The sequence below is a fragment of the Dasypus novemcinctus genome, chromosome 26 (assembly GCF_030445035.2).
Source record: "Dasypus novemcinctus isolate mDasNov1 chromosome 26, mDasNov1.1.hap2, whole genome shotgun sequence".
Taxonomy (NCBI): domain Eukaryota; kingdom Metazoa; phylum Chordata; class Mammalia; order Cingulata; family Dasypodidae; genus Dasypus; species Dasypus novemcinctus.
In genome coordinates this window covers 251255-275990 of record NC_080698.1, presented here as the reverse complement: position 1 = coordinate 275990, position 24736 = coordinate 251255, and the positions used below count along the sequence as shown (strand labels likewise).

The 24736-nt window shown below is 47.1% G+C and overlaps 1 protein-coding gene across 1 annotated transcript in view; it reads left to right on the top strand.

Annotated features, from left to right (window-relative positions):
* The window catches only part of SCN5A (sodium voltage-gated channel alpha subunit 5), a 91194-nt gene that overhangs the window by 42364 nt on the left and 24094 nt on the right, over nucleotides 1-24736 (top strand). Inside the window, 4 exon segments of the mRNA XM_058288930.1 lie at nucleotides 2776-2908; nucleotides 3619-3857; nucleotides 19862-20035; nucleotides 21440-21796. Coding sequence (XP_058144913.1) covers nucleotides 2776-2908; nucleotides 3619-3857; nucleotides 19862-20035; nucleotides 21440-21796 — 903 coding nt within the window.

The following is a 24736-nucleotide window of genomic DNA, read 5'->3' as shown; positions in this document are numbered from 1 at the left end:
AGACACCTCCGCCCGGTTCTAGTCTGAACACAAAGCAGTGTCTAGCATATAGTGGAGGCTTAACATGGGGAAGGGGAAAGAGGGCAGCCCCAACAGACAACTGGCGTTTAGTGAGGGAGGAAGTGAAGAGGTGCTTTGTCCCCTGCCTGTATGGGGGTGTCTGTTGCAGAAGGCCAGATGGTGTTGGGGCAGCCTACTGAGTCACCATTTTCCCTCCATGCAAGATGCCTCCTTCCTCATTTCCTCTGGGCTCTGGCAAGAGAAGGGCAGAGCCCAGCCTCCTGATTTCTCAGTACTTGTTCATCAAACCAGCATTTATCTAGTCCAGCCTGCTCCCTTGAATGAAGGAGTGTTTGAAGCTCTGGGCTTGTAGCAGTGAACAAAACAGATACAACTCTACCATGTGACATTTACATTATAACTGGGAAAACAGGCAATAAACTGATCAATGTTTTCAAGTAGCAGTAAGAGTCTTGTGATCAAAAGTTGGGGAGAAAGGCTACTTTAGTTAGAATATTTAGGGATGGCCTTCCCAAGAAGGGGACATTAAAATTTATAGGCAAATGATTTTAGGGAGCCAGCATGAAGATGCAGAGGAGAGTAGTGTAGACAGAAGAGCAAACACAAAGCCCTCAGGAAGGCCTGACAAGGCCAGGTGTGGAAGAAAAGTTTGGATTTACTCTAAATAAGATGGGGTGTGGGGGTGGGGCTGTTGATCAGAGGTATGGCATGATCTGATTTACTTTTTAAGGGAATCCTCTGCTTGTGGAGAACAGAGGAAGAGAAGAAGAAAACAGACCAGTTAGGAGGCTATTGTAGTAATTTTAGTAAAGAGAGAAAGATGAATGGCATTAGGATGTGGATCAGTTAGCTCTTGCCACAGTAATGTGGTATGACACATTGTTCCAGAAGCCAGTGACTAACAAGCATTGGTACTCAACCCCATGTATCTGCAGGTTGGCTGTGGTTTGCTGGTTTGAGCTGGACTTGGTTAGGCAGCTCTACCCCAGACAGCTTATTAGCTGGGCCTGGCTCCACTCCATGGGTGAGGCTGGGGGTCACTCGATGTGTCTTTGTTCTGGAGCCCAGTCTGAAAGGGCAGCAGCCACCTAGGGAAGCTCTTTTTGTGGAGAATTACTAGAGCACAAGAGCAAGGCCAGCAGCATACATACATATATTTAAAGCTTCTGTTCACATCACATCCACAAATATTCCATTGGCCCAAGCAAGTCCAATTATCAGTGGGGCAGGGAAATTTGCTTCAACTGGAGTGGGAGAAGGAAGAAAGTAAATATTTGCTACATGATAACCTAACATCTCATAGATGATAGAGGAGGAGAAAGAGAAGTCAGGGGAATTTAAGATGTGTTTGTGGGTTGAGCTGGCTATTTTTGTGGTTGCACTGGACCTACCATTGTACCTGCTGCCTCAGCCCTTTTAGGTGCTTATCAACCTTTGCTTAAATAATACTTCCATAACTGGGAGCTCACTACCTCCCTGGGGCACATTTTAAGACAGTCCCACCAAAGAGCGACTTTCTTTTGAGCCCAGATCTAGTTGGTGCCCACTCCAGGCCCTCACTCTGCCCTGTGGGCAGCCTGAGCCCATCTTCCCCTCACCCTACAGAGTCCATGCTCCTGAATCTCACTGCTGCCCACCGAACTGCCCAGTCCCTTTAGCAGCACCAGCCCAGGCATATGGGCTGCGTCATGCAGGGTCCCACTGATATGAAGACTGAGCCCTTCCTCACTGGGAGGGGATGCTGAGTCAGCTCAGGGAATACCTGCCTGCCACCCTTCCACAGGGCACCCCCACATCTGTTTTCAGTCTTGGTTCTTTCACTTATAAAAATGATGCCTGCACATTAAAAAAAAAAAAAACCAATAGTGCCAAAGTGCCTAAAGTGAAAAGTGAACTTTCCCCCCTCCTTCCCCACAACCCCACAACCCCACTCCCCAGATATATCCAATATATACACAATTCAGTGTGTATCCTTCATGACTTTCTTCTTGTTTTTCATCAGTTTTTTGTCTTGGAGATGCTTCCAAGGGAGAACACACAGAACTGCCTCATTCTCTTAACTGCCTATATCATAGTCTAGCATCAGATTGTATCCATAATTGATTTTAATGGTCTTATTGATTGTTTTTTTTTTTGTTTTTATGATATTAGGAACAGTGCTGCAGTGAACATTGTACGTATATTTTTGGTGCACATGCATAATTATTTATGAAGGTAAATTACTAGACAAGGAATCGCAGGGCCAATATACAATTTCCTTGGTAGATACAGCCAAATTGCCTCCACAAAAGTACCCACCAGCCATGTCTAAGCTTTGCGCATTATGCTTCTATTAGTGTAGTTTCATAGTGTGTTAGATTTCTTTTTCAGCTTCTTCATGCTCACGACTCTAGGTAGCAAGTAGTCAACTAAGACTCCCAAATAGTTTTTGCATGTACTAATGCATATGACAAGCATCTGGCATAGAGAGGACCTGGCCAATAAAATAGTTTGGTCATGTAGTCTTCTGTCCATGCTCAAAAATCCCTACTGGTGAAGAAGAAGAAGGGATGGAGATAGTGATTAGGTGGGGTGTGTGGGGGTGGGTGTAACTGGGCAGGAGTTGGGAGCAGAGAAGCCCCACATCCAGTGTCCCATTTAGACCTCCTGCCCCATGGCTTCCCTGGCCTGAGTCAGCCAGCTGCCCTTGGTCCTGCAGAGCTCGGGCATGGGGAAGGAACCCCAGCCTGACACATGTCTCCTGGTTGCACACAGACCACACCGTCAGAGGAGCCAGGTGGGCCCCAGATGCTGACCCCCCAGGCTCCGTGTGTGGATGGCTTTGAGGAGCCAGGAGAGCGGCAGCGGGCCCTCAGCGCGGTCAGCGTCCTCACCAGTGCACTGGAAGGTCAGCACACCCAGGGGCCGCCCAAACACTCCCCAGCTGGTCTAGGCAACCTCACATGTGTCCTGGCCTGAACCAGGAGCCCCCCACCCTACCCCACCCCGTCTGTCTTGGCCTGCTTTGGACATTCCCACTACTCTATTTTCCCAGGCTTTCCTATCCTGTGTAACCTTGTATACCCTTGCCTGTCCTGGTGCCTTTTCCTCTTTCAACTTGTTCTTGCCTGGGTATCCCCATGTCTGCATCCCTTCCAGACTTTCCCTCATCTAGCCTGGCCTGTCCCAGTCTCTTATCAGTTTCATCCCATCCTGTCCCAAGCAGCCCCATGCCTGTCCTAGCCTATTCCCAGCCATTCCTGTATCTGTCTCACACCGTTCCAAACATCTCACATTTGCCCCAGCCAGTCCCCCATCTATTCCAGTTTGAGTTTGGCACACACATCCCCCATCTTGTTTCCTTTTGTCCCAGATGTACACCCATCTTTTCTCTCCTGGCCTCTTGTCCCTGCATTCCTCTTCTGTCATATTTCTAGGGTAAGGTAGCCAGGACTAGACCACTCCATCCCTCTTGCCTTCCCTGCCCCTCTCACTGTCCCCTGTTGTGCAGCAGCCCTGTCATCTCCCCAAGTAGGGGAACACTAAGTGGTGGAACACCACCAGTTACACACGAGTCAGTTGACAAAAACAAACCAACTCACTGGCTATTCCCCCCAGAGTTGGAGGAGTCTCACCGCAAGTGTCCGCCATGCTGGAACCGCTTTGCCCAGCGTTATCTGATCTGGGAGTGCTGCCCACTATGGATGTCCATCAAGCAGGGAGTGAAGTCTGTGGTCATGGACCCATTCGCTGACCTCACCATCACCATTTGCATCGTGCTCAACACGCTCTTCATGGCACTGGAGCACTACAACATGACAACTGAATTCGAGGAGATGCTACAGGTTGGGAACCTGGTAAGGGCCATCAGCAACTGGCTCCTAAATGGGCATCCTGGTGTGAGGGACTCTCGGCCAGCTGGCACAGCCTTCACAGGTAAGGGGGGAGGGATCCTGGACACAAAAGAATCTTGTGAGGGTGGCAGTCATCATGGAAGACATCTTGGAGAAGAAAGTCTCAGGATCAGCTTCTAAGAAGCTGGGAGATAAGGATTAGGAATGGGAGATTGGGAATATAAATTTATGAAGATGCCTAGACTCTGGAAAGCAGAAGTGAGTTAGGACTGAATCTGAAATGGGTGGGGATGTGAGATTTTGCAATTGATGGATTGCAGAGGATGCATACAGACAGAGAAAGGCATTCTCTTATGGACAGAGTTTGCCTAGGTGCTCACCAATGTTTGCTGGGTGAGGGAAAGGATGGGTGAATGGATGGATGATGGATGGATGGATGATGTGAATCAAGCAGAGCCAGGTTTGCATTCTGAGTCAGCTCTTACTATGTGACCTCAAGCAAATTACTCAGTCTCAGTAATTGGCAAAATATGTATTTGTTGAATTTAATAAATGTAAAATTAATATGACATTATGAGCCTCATTGGAAGCTAATGAGGATTGAATAAGATAATGTCTGTAATGTGCATGGCTCAGAGTTTGATAAATAATCAGCACTCCAAATAAATGATAGCTGTAGTTTTTAATGTTGTTATTACTAAAAGTGACTGACCCTGGAAGTCAGAATATCTGGGTTCTAATTCTGATTTTTTTCTTGAGATCAAATCAGCTCCTGCCTCTTTGTTATACAAATGGGGAAACTAAGTCCAGAGAGGGGTGAGGTGACATAGTAGTGGCAGAAGTGATCCTGCAGCCACTGTCTCCCAAGACCCAGGACAAGGCCCTGTTGGCTTTCTCTAGGTAAACCCACAGAGTCAGCCCTTCCCATGGGGATCCTAAAGGAGGGCTGGGAGGTGCCACTAGCCTCAGAAAGGAGCTCCTGGGATCTTCAGCGAGGTTTGCTGGGAGGGATGGGGATCTCTGGCCACCTGATCCAGGCTTACTCTGCACCCTAGCCCTTTGGGCCATCTGCTCAGGTACCTCCACACAGGCAGGTCTCTCTCTACACTGTAGGATGTGTTTTCAACACCTGTCACTTTCCAAACCTAGGAGTCTAGATAGCTCTCTGCAGGGTATAATTAAACTTTTTCACAAATGTGGATCCACTTTGCTGTAATCCTACTATTTTCTTCTGTATGTGAACAGAAGGGAAAGCTGTATCTTGGTCTATTGGAGTCTCATGGCCCAGTTGTGCCTGGCTTGTGTTGGGTGATCTTCAGGTGGTGGTTATGTAGGTCTCAGTTGAGTGTGATTTTGTTGGGATGTGACTCTTGGGTTGGAGCGAGCAGGAAGTCAAGTGTGATGGATAGCGCTGACAGCTCCAGCGGGTTGTTAAATTGTGATTGAACTGCAGTAGCGTTACCCTTGTGATTCGGTTATTACTAATACACTGTGCAGTTGAATTATAGCTCTATTTTGTTCTGTTTGGCTAACCTTATTGCTAATATGTAAAGCTTTGATTGTCTTGCATTTAATAGATTCTAGGTGGTTTAATGTAAAAACATGAAATCATAAAAAAGGCATGAGTAAATCTTGGTACTGGAGAAGCCTTTCTAGGCAAACCAGTGAAAACAAAGTCCATAAAGTAGAAGATTGATAGACTGGACTAAATTTAACCTATCATATATATAGAGGTAAAAGGCAAATGATACTTCTGTTCCTAGAAATATTATGGAGAAAATCTGCACAGTGTCCTACTATGAAACAATTAAAAATGGTGCATGATACATAGCAAGAGTTCTTCGAAATGCATAGGTAAGCTGTCATGAAAATAACAGAAATTCCCAAGTGCCAAAAACAAAAAGGAACTTAAAAGCCATACCAAAAACCTGTGAAATGATTATTTAATTGCGCTGTGGGGAATTTCTGATTTTGGTAATCTGGGGGCTTGAGTTTTAATGGACATGTAGAGATAAGACCCTAAACCTTGGGACAGTGTGAGGTGGGAGGTTGGACGAAGTGACCCCATAAGAATATAACTGCACATTCAGCAAAATGGTGAACCAGAAAAAGTCACGTATTTCTGACACTGGGAAATGATTTTTTTTTTTTAAAAAAAAAAAGCTTGTCTGTCTCAGCCAGGGCTGGAGAGCATGAGGAGGACATAGTCCCTGAACCTTTTTAACTATGGATTTGACCTTACACAGATTTGGAGTTCAAATTTTTACCTGAGTGGTCCTGGAAACTACACCCCAAAAAAATAAAAAATTTGAAGTGACCCTAGGATGATGATGTTTTGGGGTACTTGCAAGAGGCAAGCATACAACTTCTCTGGAAGGACACACCTTTAACCCGGGCCAACCTGTGTGACCCAAATTTTAAAACACACAAGGAAATACTCTGCCATGAGCAAAAACCAGAAGATACACACTCAAGTGCATACACATACACAATTAGGTTTATCCCCTTAACATTGTTGCATAATGGAACTGTTGGATAGAAATAATACAGTAAGAATGTTTGTAATGACTAAAAATATAAGATAATTAAAAACATAAGAGAAGAATAAGAAAACTTTTAAAAGAACCAAGGAAAATCTCTAGATAAGAAAAACATAGTCACTAAAATTAAATTTACATTTGTAAATTCATATAATGTACAAATAAAATAGCATACTAATATGGCTGGGTGAGAATTAAATAAATATCAAACTAAATCTGATAAAGTTTCCTAGCATGTAGTGCAGAGAGATGAGTACATGGGAAATATGAAATAAAAGTTAAAAGACATAGAATCAGAAACAGAAAGTTAAACATATAGCTTATAGGAATACCAAGAGAAAATAGGAAGAAGAAGAAAATGAGAGCAAGAGAATATTCAAAGAGAAAATGGTTAAGAATTGAAGAAAGGAATGAATGCTTGGGAATTATAGGAATTACAATACATCCTAGGCAAGATAAATAAAAAATAAAAATATCTAGATGTATATGATGAAAACTACTGAACACCTATAGCAAAGACAGCATAAAGCCACCAAAAAAGGAAAGAGTAGCTAGCTACTAAGGAACAATAATTAGATGGATGGCAGACTCTATAATAGTTTCATCAGAATCCAGAACACAGTAGAAAAAAAATTTCCAAATGCTGAGGGAAAATATTTGACAGCCTAGAATTCTATACCCAGCTAACCTAATATTCAAGACATTGTTGGAAAAATAAAGACTGAGAGTTTGCCTTGTACACATTTTCTTTTTTGAAACAGTGTCTAAAGTTTGTACTGCTAGAAGAAAGTAAAATGATCACAGAAGATCTGAGATACAGGAAGGAATGGCAGGCAATGAAATGGGCAATAATGTGGGTAAAGCTAATCAAGTGTTAACTGTATAAAATACTAACAAGTGTGATGACTAAATTGAGGGTATTAAACAGGCGGAACTAAAATACTGGGCAACAATAGCATATAAGATAGGCATGGGGGTAAGGACTGGAGTTAAAAAAGCCTAATGTTCATGTACTCTATGGAATATTAATTATCTTAGACTCTAATAACTCAAGCTGGGGTGTTAAATCTTTTAGGATAATTACGGAGAAGCTAGAAATAGACTTTCTTAATTACCAAACCAGTGGAAAATGGAGAATTTTAAAAATTCAATCTAATAGAATGAAAAAAGGAAAAAATAAGAGAAACAAAAAAATAGAAAATACTAAGTTAAGATGTAGACATAAATTCAAATTTATCAGAAATCACAAAAAAATAGAGGTAGATTAAAGTCACATTTAAGAGACAGATTGCCAGATTTGTTAAAGAAATAAAATTCAACTGTATGTTGTTTACAAAAGATAGCCAAAATATAAGGGACCAAAAAAAGGTTGAAGAATAAAAAATGGAAAATTATATACCAGGTGTGCAGTTTGAGATTATTTTATGCATCCCAAAATGAGAAAGATTATGTTTGTAAACTAATCTTTTCCTCTGGGTGTGATACCCTTTGATTGCATTAAATTCATCTGAGGAGGCTTTAATTAGATTATTTGATAAGAGTGCTTTGGGATTTTGAATTGACTACATCAGTGGGTATATCAGATTGAGTCCCTGACCCCTTGCTGGGTCTGATATAAATGGACAGTTACACAGACAGACACAGGAAGAGAGAGTGCTGTAATTTTTTTTTAAGATTTTTTTTTAAAATTTATTTCTCTCCCCTTCCCCACATCCCCAGTTGTCTGCTTTCTGTGTCCATTCGCTGCATGTTCTTCTGTGACTGCTTCTATCCTTATTAGCGGCACAGGAATCTGTGTCTCTCTTTGTTGCATCATCTTGTGTCAGCTCTCCGTGTGTGCGGCGCCACTCCTGGGCAGGCTGCACTTTCTTTCGTGCTGGGAGGCTCTCCTTAGGGGGTGCACTCCTTGCACGTGGGGCTCCCCTACGTGGGGGACACCCCTGCGTGGCACGGCACTTCTTGCACGCAGCACTGCAAATGGGCCAGCTCCACACGGGTCAAGGAGGCCTGGGGTTTGAACCACGGATCTCCCATGTGGTAGGCAGACGCCCTATCCATTGGGCCAAGTCCGCTTCCCAGTGCTGTAATTTTTGATCCTACCACACAACAGAAAGAAACTCAAACTGCTGTAGCCCCAGGGAGAGATGAACCGTTTGCCCAATAACTTACAGCTGATACTGGGAAGAGACCAGAACAGCTGAAACTGAAATAGGAGGCTGTAGCAGTTTGATATGGTTATGAATTCCAAAAGTAGATACTGGATTGTTTGCAATCTGGTCTGTACCTGGGCATGATTAAGTTATGATTAGGACTTTGATCGGGCCACTTCACTAGGGCATTGAGTCCCCGCTTTTATGAATACTGTATTAGTTTATGAAAAGTGTATTAGTCAGCCAAAGTGGCGCTGATGCAAAATACCAGAAAGTAGTTAATTTTTATAAAGGGTATTTATTTGGGGTAGGAACTTACAGATACCAGGCCATAAAGCATAAGTTACTTCCCTCACCAAAGTCTGTTTTCACATGTTTGAGCAAGATGGCTGCCAGCGTCTGTGAGGGTTCAGGCTTCCTGGGCTCCTCTGGGCTCAGCTCCTCCGTTTTCCCCACAAGGTCAGCTGTAGACTATCAGGCGAATGGCTCTGTCTCTCTCCCCAGGGCTCCAGCTTCAAGATCAAACTCCAACATCAAAACTCCAACATTAAAAGCCCCCAACTCTGTCCTTGGCCATGACTTTTATCTGCGAGTTCCCACCCACCAACAGTCCCCACATCACCACTACTGAAACAAGAGGTTTACTTGATTATAATCAAGTAAATATAATCCCATATGCCCAGAGGAAAAGACCAGTTTACAAACATAATCCAATATTTTGGAATTCATCAATAATACCAAACAGCTACAAAAGTCAACTGATTTCTGATATTTTGCATCAGCACCCCTTTGGCTGACTAATATAGAGGCCCAGAAAGAAACAAACTCTATGCCAAGAGAGAGGAGTACAGAATCATTAAAGCATGATGCCCCAAGAGTCTGAGCCCACGGAGCTCAAAAGGAAAGGGTGAACCTAGAGGGGAAGGAGAGACCAGCCAGAGAGCTCCCGCCGTCTTGCTTCAACACATGACATCTGACTTTGGTGAGAAAGTACCTTTTATGGTGCCTTGAGTTGGACTTTACATGGCCTTGGGAATTACTGCAAATAAATCCCCTTTATAAAAGCTAACAGATTTCTGGTACTTTGCATCGCAGCCCTTTGACTAAGACACCAGGCAAATACTAGCCTAAAGAAAACTGATGGTACTGTATTAATATTAAACAGAAGTAGCCTAAAGCAAAAGTATTATTGATGAATAAAGTGGTCCACAACATAAAGATAAAAATCACAGGAATATAATGTATATTATATATAACTTATGAAATATATTAACTCTAAACTTTTTTGCACTAAATTACACAGCCTCAAAATATGTAAAGACAACAATAAAAACTTTTAAGAGGCCCACAATCTTAGTGAGAGATATTTAACATACCACCCTCAATAACTGATAGATCAGGAAGCATACTTGGCCCAGTGGTTAGGGCATCTGTCTACTACATGGGAGGTCCGCGGTTCAAACCCCAGGCCTCCTTGACCCGTTTGTAGTGCTAATGTGCGCAAGGAGCTGGCCCATTTGCAGTGCTGATGTGCGCAAGGAGTGCCGTGCCACACAGGGGTGCTCCCCGTGTAGGGAAGCCCCACACACAAGGGGTGCGTTCCATAAGGAGAGCCGCCCAGAGCAAAAGAAAATGCAGCCTGCCTAAGAATGGTGCTGCCCACACGGAGAGCTGACACAACAAGATGACGCAACAAAAGAAACACAGATTCCGGTGCTGCTGACAAGAACAGAAATGGACAAAGAAGAAGACACAGCAGACAGACACAGAAACAGACAACCAGGGTGGGACGGTGGAGAGGGAAGGGGAGAAAAATAAATAAATAAGTAAATCTTTAAAAAAAAATAATAACTGATGGATCAAGCTGACAAAAAATTAACAAGGATATATAAGACTGGACTAACAAATAAAAAGCTTGAGCTAATCAATGTGTATAGAGCACTACACCCAATAATTAAAGAAGATACACATGGAAAATTGACAAAATGAGTACATTTTAAGTCTCAAAACAAGTAGCAGGAAAAAACAAAGACTGGATATCATGAAGCCTTTATTCTCTGACCATTGTACAATTAAATTAGTAATCAGAAAGGTAAATTATATTTTTTAAAAATATATTTGTAGATAATTCATGGTCAAAGAAGATGTAAAGATGAAAATCATAAAAGCTTTATAATGGAAAGAGAATGAAAATACTTTTTGAGCTGCAGCAAATGTAGTACTTAGGGAAAATTTATAGTCTGAAGTATATACATTGAAAAAGAGGATACATTGAAAATTAATGAACCAGGCTTTTGATTCAATTATTTAGAGAGAAATTAAGTATAAACTTGAAGAAAATTAAAGAACAGAAATTAGTAAAATAAAAACAAAGTAACTATTGAGAATTTTTTTAAAAGCATATTTAAAGATGAAATAAGCAAGCTTCTGGAAAGAGTATCATAGGAAAAAAACTGAAACAGAAGGCACAAATACTATTAAGAATGGAAAAAAGGGCATAACTACACAAAGAATAGAGATTTGTTTTAATGTAAAAGGTATTGTAAACAATTTAGCCAGTAAATTTGGAACAAAGTCAAAATTTTTCTGGAAGAAACTTAAAACCATGAAGAAAAAAGGAAAATATAGAACAAATCAAATCCAGCAGGATCTGATTAAGAAAACGAACAAATACAAAACTCCTCATGATCATGGTGGGTTTATTTCAGTATTGCAGTGATGGTTAATATCATTCGCCAATCTAACGAAAAACTTATGCTCTTCCCTTAGATGTGAAAAAATTACTTAATAAAATTAAACTTTTTTGTAGTAAGAACCCTTAGCAAACTAGAAATAATCTATCTATGATACCCGCCAAAAACCTACAGTAAATATTATAATTAATCATGGACCATTAGCAGCTTTTTTTTAAAAAAATATTTATTTATTATTATTATTTTTTAATTACATTAAAAAAAATATATGAGGTCCCATTCAACCCCACCGCCCCCGCCCCCCACTCCCCCCACAGCAACACTCTCTCCCATCATCGTGATACATCCATTGCACCTGGTAAGTTCATCTCTGAGCATCACTGCACCCCATAGTCAATGGTCCACATCATAGCCCAGACTCTCTCATGTTCCATCCAGTGGGCCCTGGGGGGATCTACAGTGTCCCGTAATTGTCCCTGAAGCACTATCCAGGACAACTCCACGTCCCGAAAATGCCTCCACATCTCATCTCTTCCTCCCGTTCCCCACACCCAGCAGCCCCCATGGCTACCGTTCCCACACCCATTTCACATTTCCTCTGTGGACATTGGATTGGTTGTGTCCATTGCACACCTATGTCAAGTGAGGGCTTAGATTCCACATGGGTACTGGATGCACTCTTCCCGCTTCTAGTTGTAGACACTCTAGGCTCCATGTTGTGGTGGTTGACCTTCTTCAACTCCATGTTAGCTGAGTGGAGTAAGTCCAATAAGTCAAAGTGTAGGAGCTGAAGTCTGTTGAGGCTCTGGGCCTGGGTGTCATATTATCAGTCCAGAGATTCAAATCCCCTACATATATCTTAAACTCAACACCAACTACAATTCCAATAAAGTAGCATGCAAGTCTTGTGAAAAGAGATCCCCTCTGAGTCCATTTCCATCACGCAGAAACACCAGCTCCAAAGAAGGGCCATCTGTCATGGCAGTGAACCCCTTCTGCCATGACCATAGAACCCGTGGGTCTCTTTATCCCTCAAAAGAACCAATACCTGGGGTTGTATCTACCTTATCTGTCTCTTAGACTCTGTTCAGTTGTACATAGGGGTATTCCTTCTGACAACCTCCAGACTCTTTTTTAGAGACTCACAGCCTTATAATCTCATTTCTCCTTTCCATTTCCCCCTTACATTAGGTCAAACCGCTTCCCGAAGTCATGTTATTATATGTAGACAGGTATATTCTGCTGTTCCGCATTGAATCTTTAATTCAAGGTCATTTTCTAGTTGCTTCTTCAGCTGGTATGTGGTAGTGATCCCTCGGTGCCAGGGAGGCTCATCCCCGGGTGTCGTGTCCCACGCTGGGGGGAATGCATCACATCTACACGCTGAGTTTGGCTGTGAGAGTGGCCACATTTGAGTAACATGAAGGCTGTCAGGAGGAAACCCCCAGGCACAATGCTACTCTAGGCCTTGTTCTTATTGCAGGTGCATAGGCTCAAAAGTGTAGCCATTAGTATCAAGAGCCCACTGTTGGGCCCTCCTTCCTTCCTGGTTCTTGCCGTTGCACCTGGAGGATTGCCGCTGCTCTCCCAGGGCCCACAACAGTGACCCCCCGGCCAGGAGCCCAGTACCCCCCCCCAGCTGTTGTTTTTAATTGTTTCCACTATGAGTATATATAGACATTACCATATACCCTGGGCATATGCCCTGTATAACTCCCTGTCAACCATATATATCCTGTCAATAACATCCCATATCAGTATTCCTCCGCTGCCATTGTTGAACCACTCTGTGATCCAAAACTTCCCGTAAAGTGAATCCCAACATAATGTCGGCTTCAGAAGAGTCTTAGATCACCAAAACTCATATATACAATATACAGTATTTCCCCAGATCCACCATAAAACCTTTTCCCTTCCACAGCAATAATCTTTTAACTTATTCATATCATATTTCCTGAAACTGATGTACAGATTCCGAAACTATAGTTTTCAAACAAGGTAACATTTGTGCTTACTATGTGGTCCATACTTTAGGTTGTACAGTTTTCTAAATTTTTTAGTTATCCTATGTTTTGTCTTATGGTTTTCATTATTAGTCTGTCGTCCCCTATATGTTTTTGGTGTAATATTAGCTGTTTTATATTCATCCTCGTGTACTCTCACATAACTCCTCTTTTGCCCCCTTATTTACCTTTGTTCTATCCATTGCATGTCCATTTTCCCCTCCCCTTAGGGCCCACAACGCCTGCCAATCTAATGCCCTGGGAGCCATCCTTTCTCACGAGAGATACAGTTCTCTCTATTCGATGGCATTAGTCTTCCCCAGGATATGGGTCCACCCCACCCAATGGTAGAACCCACCTTGACAAAATGAGCCTTCAGCTATTCCCTCCGGAGTCCGTCCCGCCTCAGACCATACCCCCTGAGCGTCCTAACCAGGTGACCCTCCTATTTATACTTTGATACGTTTTACTCAACATTTAGTTCTCAACGAACTTCTGGCACTCTCCCATGTTTGTATGTAGCAGCTTCCTTTTAAAGTCAGAAGCAAACACAAGCAAAGATGGTGACACTGGTGGTAATGAGAGTGAATCCCTCTTGAGCACCGGCAGGAGGAAGTGTTATTATTGCCATCCCTGTTTTCCTGATGAGGGAACAGCAGCAGAGTGGCCAGGTAACTTACTCAAGGCCATTCAGCCAAATCTAGAGCCCATAATTCCAACGCTGCACTACACCGCCATGCTGCAACTCCAGCTCTGTACCTACCTCTCTGCTTCCAGTCCAAATTGTACTCATGGTCCCTCTCAGCATGGTAAGAGAAGAAAGAGGATAAAGAAGGATGGAAAATAGATTTGATATTATTTTCAGATCATCTTGTCTGTATAGGTAATCCAAGAAAATCTACAGAAAGACTATTAGATCGATAAGGGAGCTCAACAATGTTAGTGCATATGGGCTCAATATACAGATTTTGTGTTCCTAGTCACCATTAAGAATCAGTTGGAGAATGTCATTTTTAAAAGTTAAAACAATACCAATAAAAACTGTGAGAAATATAGGATAAATTTCATTAAATGTGTAAATTTTATGTGAAAAAAATTATAAAACTACTGAAACACTGAAAAGAAGATGTAAATAAGAGGAAAGGTATGCCATTTTCATGGAGGAAAGACTTAGTGTAGATATAAAAATTCTTCCTAAATTAACCTACAAATTCAACATAATTCCAATTAAAATCTCCACAAACTTTTTCATTGATAAGCTAAACCTAAAATTCATAGGAAAGGTAAAGCCTATCAGGATAAATTGAAAAATAAGGTATGGAGCTTACCCTACCATATATTAAGATCTATTATAAAGCTATATTATTAAAACATTCTAGTATTGGTGCAGAGATAGAAAAATGGACAAGTGCAACAGAATCGAGAACCCAGAAATATAACAATGTATTGGAAAATAACAAAGATGGCATTAGAAATCAGTAGGAAAAAGGACTAATTCAATAAATGATGCTGGAAAGAATGGCTATTCATATGAAAGAAAATTAATTTGGATCCCTACCTCACATCATACTCATAAATCAGTTGGAGGTGAATTGAATTTTTGACCTAGATGTGATTAAGCAAAACTTGAAAGCTTTTAGAATAAAAAAAGGAGAAAAAACTGTAAGATCTTGGGGTTGGGAAGGATTTCTTCAACAATCCCAATAAGTTATATCATGAAAGAAAAGGTGGCCTATATTAAAATTTAGACTATCTGTATAATAAGGGATAATATAAACAAAATGAAATCACCACTACAAACTGGAAATTGTTATCCGGAAAAGCATTTCACTATAGAGACATGGAATCCAAAATATATGTTGAATGCTTATACTTCACTAGGGAAAGAAGGACAGCCCAGTAATAAAAACACAGCCACAATAGTGGGGAAAGGAAATGACAGGAACCACAGAAGAGGAAATTCAGACTGTTACAAACAAAAGAAGCACAGGGGATGCAAATGAAAGCAAACACTGAGAAACCCTTTCTCTCCCACAAGAGCATCAAAAACAAGCTTCTGTATGTTGACAAGGATGCGAAGCAATAAAAACTATCTGGGGAGTGTCTTAGTTTGCCAATCCTGCTATGATAATACCACACAGTGGGCTGGCTGAAACAGCAGGGATTTGTTTTTTTATGGATTTGGAGTCTAGAAGTCCAGACTCGAGGTCTTGACAAGCCATGTCCTTGGAGTCCTCGTGTATCACAGGGCAGTCTACCTCATTCTCTGGCTTATACTACTTCCACATCCAATCTCCTTGGCATATAAACTTCAGCCGTATTGGATTAAGGTGCACCTCGATCAGTTTGGCCACATCTTAACTAATAGCATCCTCAAAGGTCCTCTTTACAAATGAGTTCACACCCCCAAGGCCACAGATTAGGACTCGAGCAGGGCTTTATAGAGTACACATGATTCAATCCCTAAAAGTCTGACCTCCAGACTCCAAAAAAAACTGGGGTGGCAGCCGAGCTTTCCCTGTGTGCTGGGGCATAGGGACCACCCAGGCTGAAGCCCCGCCCCTCCTCACACCGGGGCGACGACACAGTCTATCCAAAGACTGAGTAACATGTTCAGTTATATGCAAAGCCCCAGACTAGTGCCTGACATGCAAGAGTAGTAAACACTACTTAAATCTTTGCTATTATTATTCTGTAGGGAAAAATAAAACAAGATTTGAAACAAAATATGCAAAATGTTAACATTTGACAGAGTTTGATGGTGGCAGAAAGGTTCTCCATTTTATTATTCTATGCTTTTCTATATGCTTAAAATATTTTGCAATTTTAACAAATGCAATAAAGGGAAATGAAAAATGAGGAAAATTGTCACAATACATATAATAGACAAAGGGGTAGTATCCCTAATATATAAAGAATATTTATAAACAGTACCAAAAAAAGAAAACTCCTTAGTAGAAAAATAAGCAAAGGATATGAACAGGCAGTTTCACAAAAGAGGAAACAAAAGTCAAAGGAATGTCAAATAAAACAACAATAAGATATGACCTTCCTCCTTTTGGATTAGAAAGGTATTGAGAATGGAATACCCAGTATTGGGAAAGGTAGTTAAATGGAATACAGAGTATTAGGATAGTTACAGGGAAACAGTTATTTACATGTTGCTCATGGAATTGGTTAAAACTATCTCTGGGGAAGGGAGTTGGTTCAACTGGTTGAGTGCCTACCTCCCACATGGGAGGTCCTGAGTTCGGTTCCTGGTGCCTCCTGAAAAAACAAAAACAAACAAAAAGCAACACGAATGAAAAAACCAACTCAGGGAAGCGAATGTGGCTCAGTGGTTGAGCACTGGCCTCCCACATATTAAGTCCAAGCCTCATTCCCCAGTCCCAGAACCATTAAAAAAATAAAAAATTAAAAAAAAAAAAAACAGTCTCTGAGGATCAGTTAGCAATATGTAGCAGAATCTCTAAAAATGTTCATTGATAAAACGATTCCATTTCCAGAAAATTATCCTAAGAAAACAACTGGGCAAGTTGTTTTTAAACGTGTGTAAAAAGATGTCTATTGTAGCAATGTTTTAATTAGAGAAAAAGAAGAACACCCATCATAAGGGAATGTTTAAACTAGTTGTGACACTTCTGTGTAGTGGAACACCTCAGCTGATAAGAAAAAATAGATGCTGTAGACAGGACTTACTGGAATGGACACACGTTCACAAGGCAGTGTGCTTTAAAGCACGTCACAGGGTGTTCATTACGATCCATTAAAAACAGGTCAAGGTCAAGGAGAGCCGGGGGTCCCCCAACAGCCCCCCACTTCCTGGGAAGACACCATCAGCACCTCCTGCCAGGAGCCAGGGGAGGTGGGTCCCCGCACTCACAGGCTGCCGGCGCGGCGGTGCTGGTCCCCGGAGCCTGCGCAGCGAGCTGAAGGCAGGCTTGCTGGACGCGGAGCTGTCGGCTGCTCTCAGCAGCCATGACAACCGCCTTTCCACCCAGAGCATCCCTCTACGCCCACCAGCTCCCGCTCTCAGACCCTCCCACGGAGTTACCATTATCCCCATTTTACAGACGTGGGCACTCAAGGCTGAGAGAGACGGGTGCTGGCCCAAGACCACACGCTCTGAAACGCAGGCCTGGCTGCCCTTCTCCGAGCCTCTCAAACCATCAAGCTCTGGTCACACGGCTTTAGGAAGCCTGGGCGAACCTCTGGAAGGGGGACAACTGCTCCCCAAACTCAGGGACTTGCAGAGCCGTGCTTCTCAAGCGTGGCCGCACATCAGCATCCCCTGGTAAGCTTTCAAAAACCCAGGATCTGGGCTGCCCTCCAGTCCAATTGAACTAGACTTGAGGTGAGTCCAAAGTGTGCCGCGTTTGAGACCCAGGGCTCAGAAACAGTGCCTCTCAGACTCCAGTCCCCGGGAATCAGGCCAGAACGCAGCCTCCCGTTGAGCAGGCCTCGGGTCAGGCCTGAGATTTTGCATTTCTAAAGTTCCTCGTGAGGCCCAGGCCACTGGTGTCAGAAGAAGCTTCTGTTCATTACTCCAGAAGCCTCTTCTTCCAGGAGTCATTCCTTCCAGACTTTCCGCTCTACCTGGTATCTGGGAATCTGGGCGAGGTGAGGGGTGGGCATGAGGGCGCTCTGCCGGCTTCCTCCTGCAGAGATGAGTATGAGCACTCATCGCCTGTCCCCCAGCCTTCGTGAGAACACGCCTCCCCTGGCGAGCCCGGGAGGGAAAGGGCGCTGCCGAGTGAGGGCTCCGGCAGCGGCCCCGTGAGGTCCTGGGGTCCGAGGCTGGTGGGAAGGCCTGCTGGAGCCGGGGCGGGGGGCTGGGCACTGCAGGGCGGGCACATGGTGTGCCGTGGGCCAGAGGCCCAGCCCTTTGCCCATCCATTCAAAAGCTGTTGGTGGCCCGCCTCTGTGCTGGGCCGTGTTGCAGTGCAGTGTACCCCAAAAGTCCTGCTGTTGTGGAGCTTCCCTTTTAGCTGGAGGAGACTCAGCAGACAAATACACGACCACTTGTATGTCAGAGGGCGATACATGAGCAAGAGAAAGGTAGAGCGAGGCAGAGGAAGGGGGGCGGCGATTTTAAGTAGCGTGGTCAGGAAGCCCTGCCAAGTAGGCGGCTTTTTTTTTTAAAGATTTATTTATTTGTATTTATTTCTCAGCTCTCCTCCCCTGTTGTCTGCTCTCTCTGTCCATTCACTGTGTGTTCTGTGACTGCTTTTATCCTTATCAGCAGCACGGGAATCTGTGTCTCTTTTTGTTGCGTCATCTTATTGCGTCAGCTCTTGGTGTGTGCGGCGCCATTCCTGGGCAGGCTGCACTTTCTTTCACACTGGGCGGCTCCTCTTACAGGGTGACTCCTTGCGCATGGGGCTCCCCTATGCGGGGACACCCTTGCATGGCAGGGCACTCCTTGCGCGCATCAGCACTGCGCATGGGCCAGCTCCACATGGGTCAAGGAGGCCTGGGGTTTGAACCCTGGACCTCCCATGTGGTAGGTGGATGCTCTGTCCGTTGGGCCAAGTCCACTTCCCTAAGTGGCTTTTAAAGAAAAACCAGAAGGGAGTGCGCCTTGCGGATGGGGCGGGGTGCACAGGGAGTGGGAGCAGCAAGTCCAGGGGCAAGTGTGGCTGGAGCAGGGAGCAGGGGAACGACGTGGAGATGGGCTTGGGTGCCAGGAAAAGCGGCGGGACCCAGGGATGCCTCTGCCGTGGAGGGCCGTCCAGGAATGTGGCCCCAGGCCGGAGGGTTCCCCAGGACCCTGGCTGGGGGGGGTAGCCGTTCCTTATGGGCACAGGCGCTAAAGGACCCCCAGGCTGGGCTGGTGGGCGGGTGGCGGAGGTGCCCAGCACCTGCCGCCCCGATGCCTCCCCTTGCGTTGACCACATCTTCCCAGCCCCACCCACCTCCACAGGACCTCGTCTGAGCCACCAGCAGAAGTTTGGCACAGGTCCCCTCAGGGTGGCGAGGGCAGGTGACCTCCCCTCCTGCCTGCTCTGCTGGCCAAGGCTGGGGGGCTTGGGACTCATGAGTCAGACGTAGGCAAAGCCCAGCCTGTCCACTGCTGGTGGCTCCAGGTCCTGAAGGTGACAGAGCCGGGCTCGTCTAGTTCTGAAACGCATTAGCTATGTGGCCCCTGGCAAATCACTTAGGCCCTCGGTGCCTCGGGGTCCTTACCTGTAAAACGGGGGTCACGATGCTTTCCTCATCGTGTTGTTGGAAGGACTAAAAGGAGCATGTGCTCGGCCCATGGTCAGCCCTCAAGAAACGGGCTGGTTATTACTCCAGCGAGAGCTCGCCACGTGAAGGGCAGAGGGCAGCCCAAGCCGCGGGAGCGTCCTGGACAACAGCCCTGGCCATGGGGGCCCCGAGCGTTGGTGGGGACGCATGGGCCGGGTCGTGTCATGGCCCACCGACGGCCCTCCCGCCTCTGCTGTTTCGGAGGCCAGGCTTGGCGAGCGGGCCGGCGGGCAGGGACATCAGTGCCCAAGGGCCTGGGCCGTGACCGAGCACAGAGGAGCCTCTGGGGAGCCCTGACACCGTCCTCTGGCTGGCCAGGGCCTCTCCGGCCCCAGCGTCAGAGACCCTGACCCCACTCCCTCCTCCCCGCAGGTGTTCACAGGGATCTTCACGGCCGAGATGACTTTCAAGGTCATCGCACTCGACCCCTACTACTACTTCCAGCAGGGCTGGAACATCTTCGACAGCATCATCGTCACCCTCAGCCTCATGGAGCTGGGCCTGTCCCGCATGGGCAACCTGTCGGTGCTGCGCTCCTTCCGCCTGGTACCTGGCTGGGCCTGCTGTGGGGGGCAGGGGGCAAGGGGCTGGGGCTCCAGAGCACCCAGCCAGGTCAGCCCTCAGGCACCCCTACTTCGAGCCATCCTGCCTTCACCCAGCAGCCATTTGTTAGGTGACGCCTGGGTGCCAGGCCCATGCTGGTGATGTGCGGGTGCAGAGGTGAACATCTGAGGGGGTCATCCCCTGAGACACCCCCAGAGGAGCTCTTGGGGCCACCATCCCAGGGAATTGCACAGCCCTTTGCTTCACGGTGACCCCTTTAGTGCTCACAGGATCCCCGGAGTGTGCCTGGTGTGACTGCACCCCCGGCTCTCAGATGAGAAGACTAAGACTTAGACATGAAATGCATTTCCCAAAGCCACATGGCAAGTGACAGGCGGAGCAGGGGCTGCTGACAGCTCAGCCTGTTGGTCTTGGAGTCAGCGCTTCTTAAACTTTAGATGCATACAGATCACCGGGGGTCTTGTGAACATGCAGACGCTGACTCTGTAGGTCTGGGCCTGAGAGTCCGCATTTCTACCAAGCTCTTGGGTGACACCAAAGCATCATGGTCTATGGACACACTTTGAGCCCAGAATGCCTGGGAGGTCCAGATACGGGGCTGAGGTTCAGGGAGAGCTCACCTCCTGCTGGGGATATGGGCAGGGGAGGCCTCCCGGTAGAGGTCCTGAGCACTGCTTTGGCTTCACTGGGGGGGATAGGAAGGCAGGATGGTGGCGGCAGTAGAGAGCGCCTAGGCTATGGGTTCTCATCATGACTTCACTGCTACGAGCCATGGGACTTACCTTAGTTCCTCCATGTTTAAGAGCTGATTGCTGCATCTGTCAAATGAGGTAATAATAGTGCCAACCTCATGAGGTTATGGGGAGCTTTGAATGAGTTACTCATCCTAATGACAAGCACAAGGCCTGGCACAGAGTATGTGCTCAGTAAATGTTAAGTACTTGCCTCCTTTCTCTTGTGATAACTGGCAAGAGATAAAGATGGAGGTGACAGGGCAGGTCAGAGATGGTTTAAGTTGGCCTAGAAGTATACCTGATGAGGACATGTCTGGAAAAGGAAGGATATTCTGTGTTGCGGGGGACTCTACTGGGCAGTTGTAGCAGTGAGACCAGAGTGGGTAGGAGGCCGTAATGGGGACACCCAGAAGGGCTGAGATGAGGTGATAGCTGTTGACCTGACCACCAGAGCAGGCCCAGCAAGGCTGCCTCTCAGGCTTTGGAGAAAGAGAGTAGTGTGTGTTTTTGGAGAAACAAGGGGAGAAACCAGTGGCGTGACCTCCATGCTTGTTCCCTGGGCTCTCAGGGAGGATCTGGGGTGGTGAGGGTGTCCAGGGGCAGCGAGAGCCAGGGCTACAGCCCAAGGACCCCTTCTCTTCCACCCTCCCAGCTGCGGGTCTTCAAGCTGGCCAAATCATGGCCCACTTTGAACACGCTCATCAAGATCATCGGGAACTCCGTGGGGGCACTGGGGAACCTGACACTGGTGCTGGCAATCATTGTCTTCATCTTCGCTGTGGTGGGCATGCAGCTCTTCGGCAAGAACTACTCAGAGCTGAGGGACCGCATCAGTGACTCGGGCCTGCTGCCCCGCTGGCACATGATGGATTTCTTCCACGCCTTCCTCATCATCTTCCGCATCCTCTGTGGCGAGTGGATCGAGACCATGTGGGACTGCATGGAGGTGTCAGGGCAGTCCTTGTGCCTACTGGTCTTCTTGCTTGTTATGGTCATTGGCAACCTTGTGGTGAGTCAACTAAGGGTCTCCCCTCCCACATGCCCATCCATTCGTCTGTCCAGCTACACAATCACCCAGTCATCCATCTTTACATTCACTTTCCCTCCTTCCACCCACTCACTCACCCAGCCATCTAGCCATAAAACCAACCCTTCACCCATCAATTTCTCATCCATCCATCTCTCTTCCCATTCATTCATCTACTTATCTATCAATCTATTATTCACTCACCCATTCATCCATCCACCCACCTGTGCACCCCTTACCCAAACAACTACGCACTTGTCATCAATCCATCTATTCACACATTCATCCTTCCATCAATTCCCCGTACATCCATCCATCCCACCATCCATCCGTCACCACCCATCCATCTGTCCACCTGTCCATCTGTCTACTGAGTTACCCATCCTTCCGTTATCCGTTTGTTCTTTCAGCCATCCTTCCATCAACCCCTATCAGTTCACTCACCCATTCATTCACTCACTTCCTCACCTACCATGCCTCTATGTGTCCACCAACCACACATCCATCAACCTATTAATTAATTCACATGCACTCTTATATACACACATCTATTCTTCTAGACATTTGCCTGTCCATTTATCCATTCACTCACCCACCCATTCATCTATCCATCCATCACTCAAGTGTCCACTCACTCAGCCAATCCACTCATTCATCCTCTCCCGTACATCAATGCACCCATCCATTCACTCATCCACCCATCCAACTGTCTACTCAGTCATGCATTAACTCATCTGTCCACTCATATGTACATTCCTCATTACATTTTATACATTCATTCACCCACTTATTTACCTGTTTTTTCATTATCTACTCTTTTTTTGTTCATTCGTTTATTCACTTCCCCACCCATCACTTTATTCAGTCATTCACTATTGATGAAATAGCACGTGGTTTTTCAGTTCATCTGAGCCCCTGCAGCATACTGAAGCCTGTGTCAGGTGCTGTGGGGCATGCAGAGGTGAATGTGGTCCAGCCAGGGCACACCAACTCGAGAGGGTGGGGAGGCGAGGAGTTCAGACAGGCCTGAAGCAACTGTCCAGCTGACCAGGGCAATCAGAGCCGCTAAAGGAGCCCATGTGTGCTGATTCCCCCCAGCTGGGGAAACCAGGGAAGGCTTCCCAGAGGAGGGGTGATGCCGACCTGGTGCACTGGTAATGCTGGAGCAGAAGGAGCAGGGCAAACAAAGCATGGGGTGAGCAGGTGGTGGCCAGGTGAGACAGCCCCGTGGGAGCCTAGTGTGGCCCCGAGGGTTGTGGTCCTGTCATGAGGGGTCAGGCTTTGGCTGCCACAGCCACCCATGTCCTAGGACAGGAGCATCTTGCCCTGTGTCTTCACAATGTGGAGAGAGACCAACATTCAAATGCCAGGGAAGGGGCCTTGGGAAGAGGTGCGGGTGAGGTTCTAGGTAGGATGAAGTCGCCGTCCACTGTGGACACGGAGCTGCCTCCCTGGTACCCGGCTGGCCCACGTATCGGGCGTCACACCGGCCTGGCTCCCACTGCAGCCATGGGTCCCCTCGCGGGCAGCGCAGGGCCACACCAGCTCACAGCGGAGTTCGAGGTCCCCCTTTCTAGTCTGCTGTGGACTGCCGCTTCCCAACCCCTTCCCCAGACCTGCCTGCTTTCTTCCCCTGGGTGGGGCCGACTCAGGCCATCTGGGGACAGTACTCTTTGGGCCCCACACACGGAGCCCAGAGAGAAACCTGGGACGTGGGTACACAGGCCCCTCCGGTCCCCCCCCCTGGCAGCCCCTGGGGGCGGAACCTTGCTCAGCCTGGGCGCCGCCTGTGCCCAGCACCCTCTCCCCAGAGCCCTGTGCTTTCCAAGCGGATCTGCCTGGGGACGAGAAGATTAGAGGCTGCTGGAGGAGGGACGCTAACGCCAGCCCACGCAGCCCCTCTGGCCGCCGAGGAGCTGGGCTTCTGCCAGGCGTGGGAGGAAGCAAGATTGCCATTGAAAAGGGAAGCAGTGTTCAGGCAGCCCTGGAGCAGAGGAAGGCACCCACAGCATGGGGGCCTGAGCGTCCCTGTGGGGGGGCGAGGCTACAGGCAGCCCCCTCCTGCCCCAGCCTGCGCTGAGATGCCTGGAGGTCGAGGAGGCGGGGCTGCACAGCAGGGGGCTGCGGGGCCGGCTGTCACCCCTGGACCATGCTCGGCAGCTCGGGGCCATGTTACCCTCGGTGACCAGGTGGAGATGGACGGGGGTCCGGAGGCATCGTCCCCATGAGCGCGTGTCACTCTTAAACCGAGGGCCTGTTTCTCAAGTCTGGCCCCCACCTCCCCGCTGCAGACGGGCATCTCTGAGGGGCTTGTGAGACGCCAGAGCCGGAGTTCAGGGTGGGCTGTGGGCGCCGGGGCTGGGGGGCGCCGAGCCCGAGGCGGGAGGGTGCGCTGGGGGCCTCCTGGCCTGACGCGGGCACACCATCTGGGAACCGGCCTGCCGCCATCGGAATGACGAGCCTGGGGCTTGAGCCCCAGGGCAAAAGGTCTCTCTTCAAAAACAAGAACCAGAACTCCACACCTGCAGGACGGTTTGGCAGCAGGAGTCCTCCAGGTCCAGCCAAAGGGGACCCCCCTTTAAGGGGTAACTTGAACAAACCACTCTACCTTCTGGAAAGCCTCAGCCCTTCCCGACCCGCTCTGGCCTCGGGGCCTCGGAGCCAGGGCCGGCCCTCGCAGCGGTCCAGTGCTGCACACAGCGTCCCTCCAAGCCCCCTCGCCCCGTTAGCCTGATCCCCACGGCCCCCATGCACCCTGGCCCCTTCTCTGCCGTTGCACCTGCCTCCACCTGGTCCCCAGCGATGGGGGTCCTGGCTGCAGGCCTCTTTGCCCACAAGTCCCAGCACAAGAGCGTCTCCCCGCTTGTCCTGGGCTAAGTCCCCGGCGCTGCCCGAGTGGGGTCCCTCGCCGACGGCAGGGTC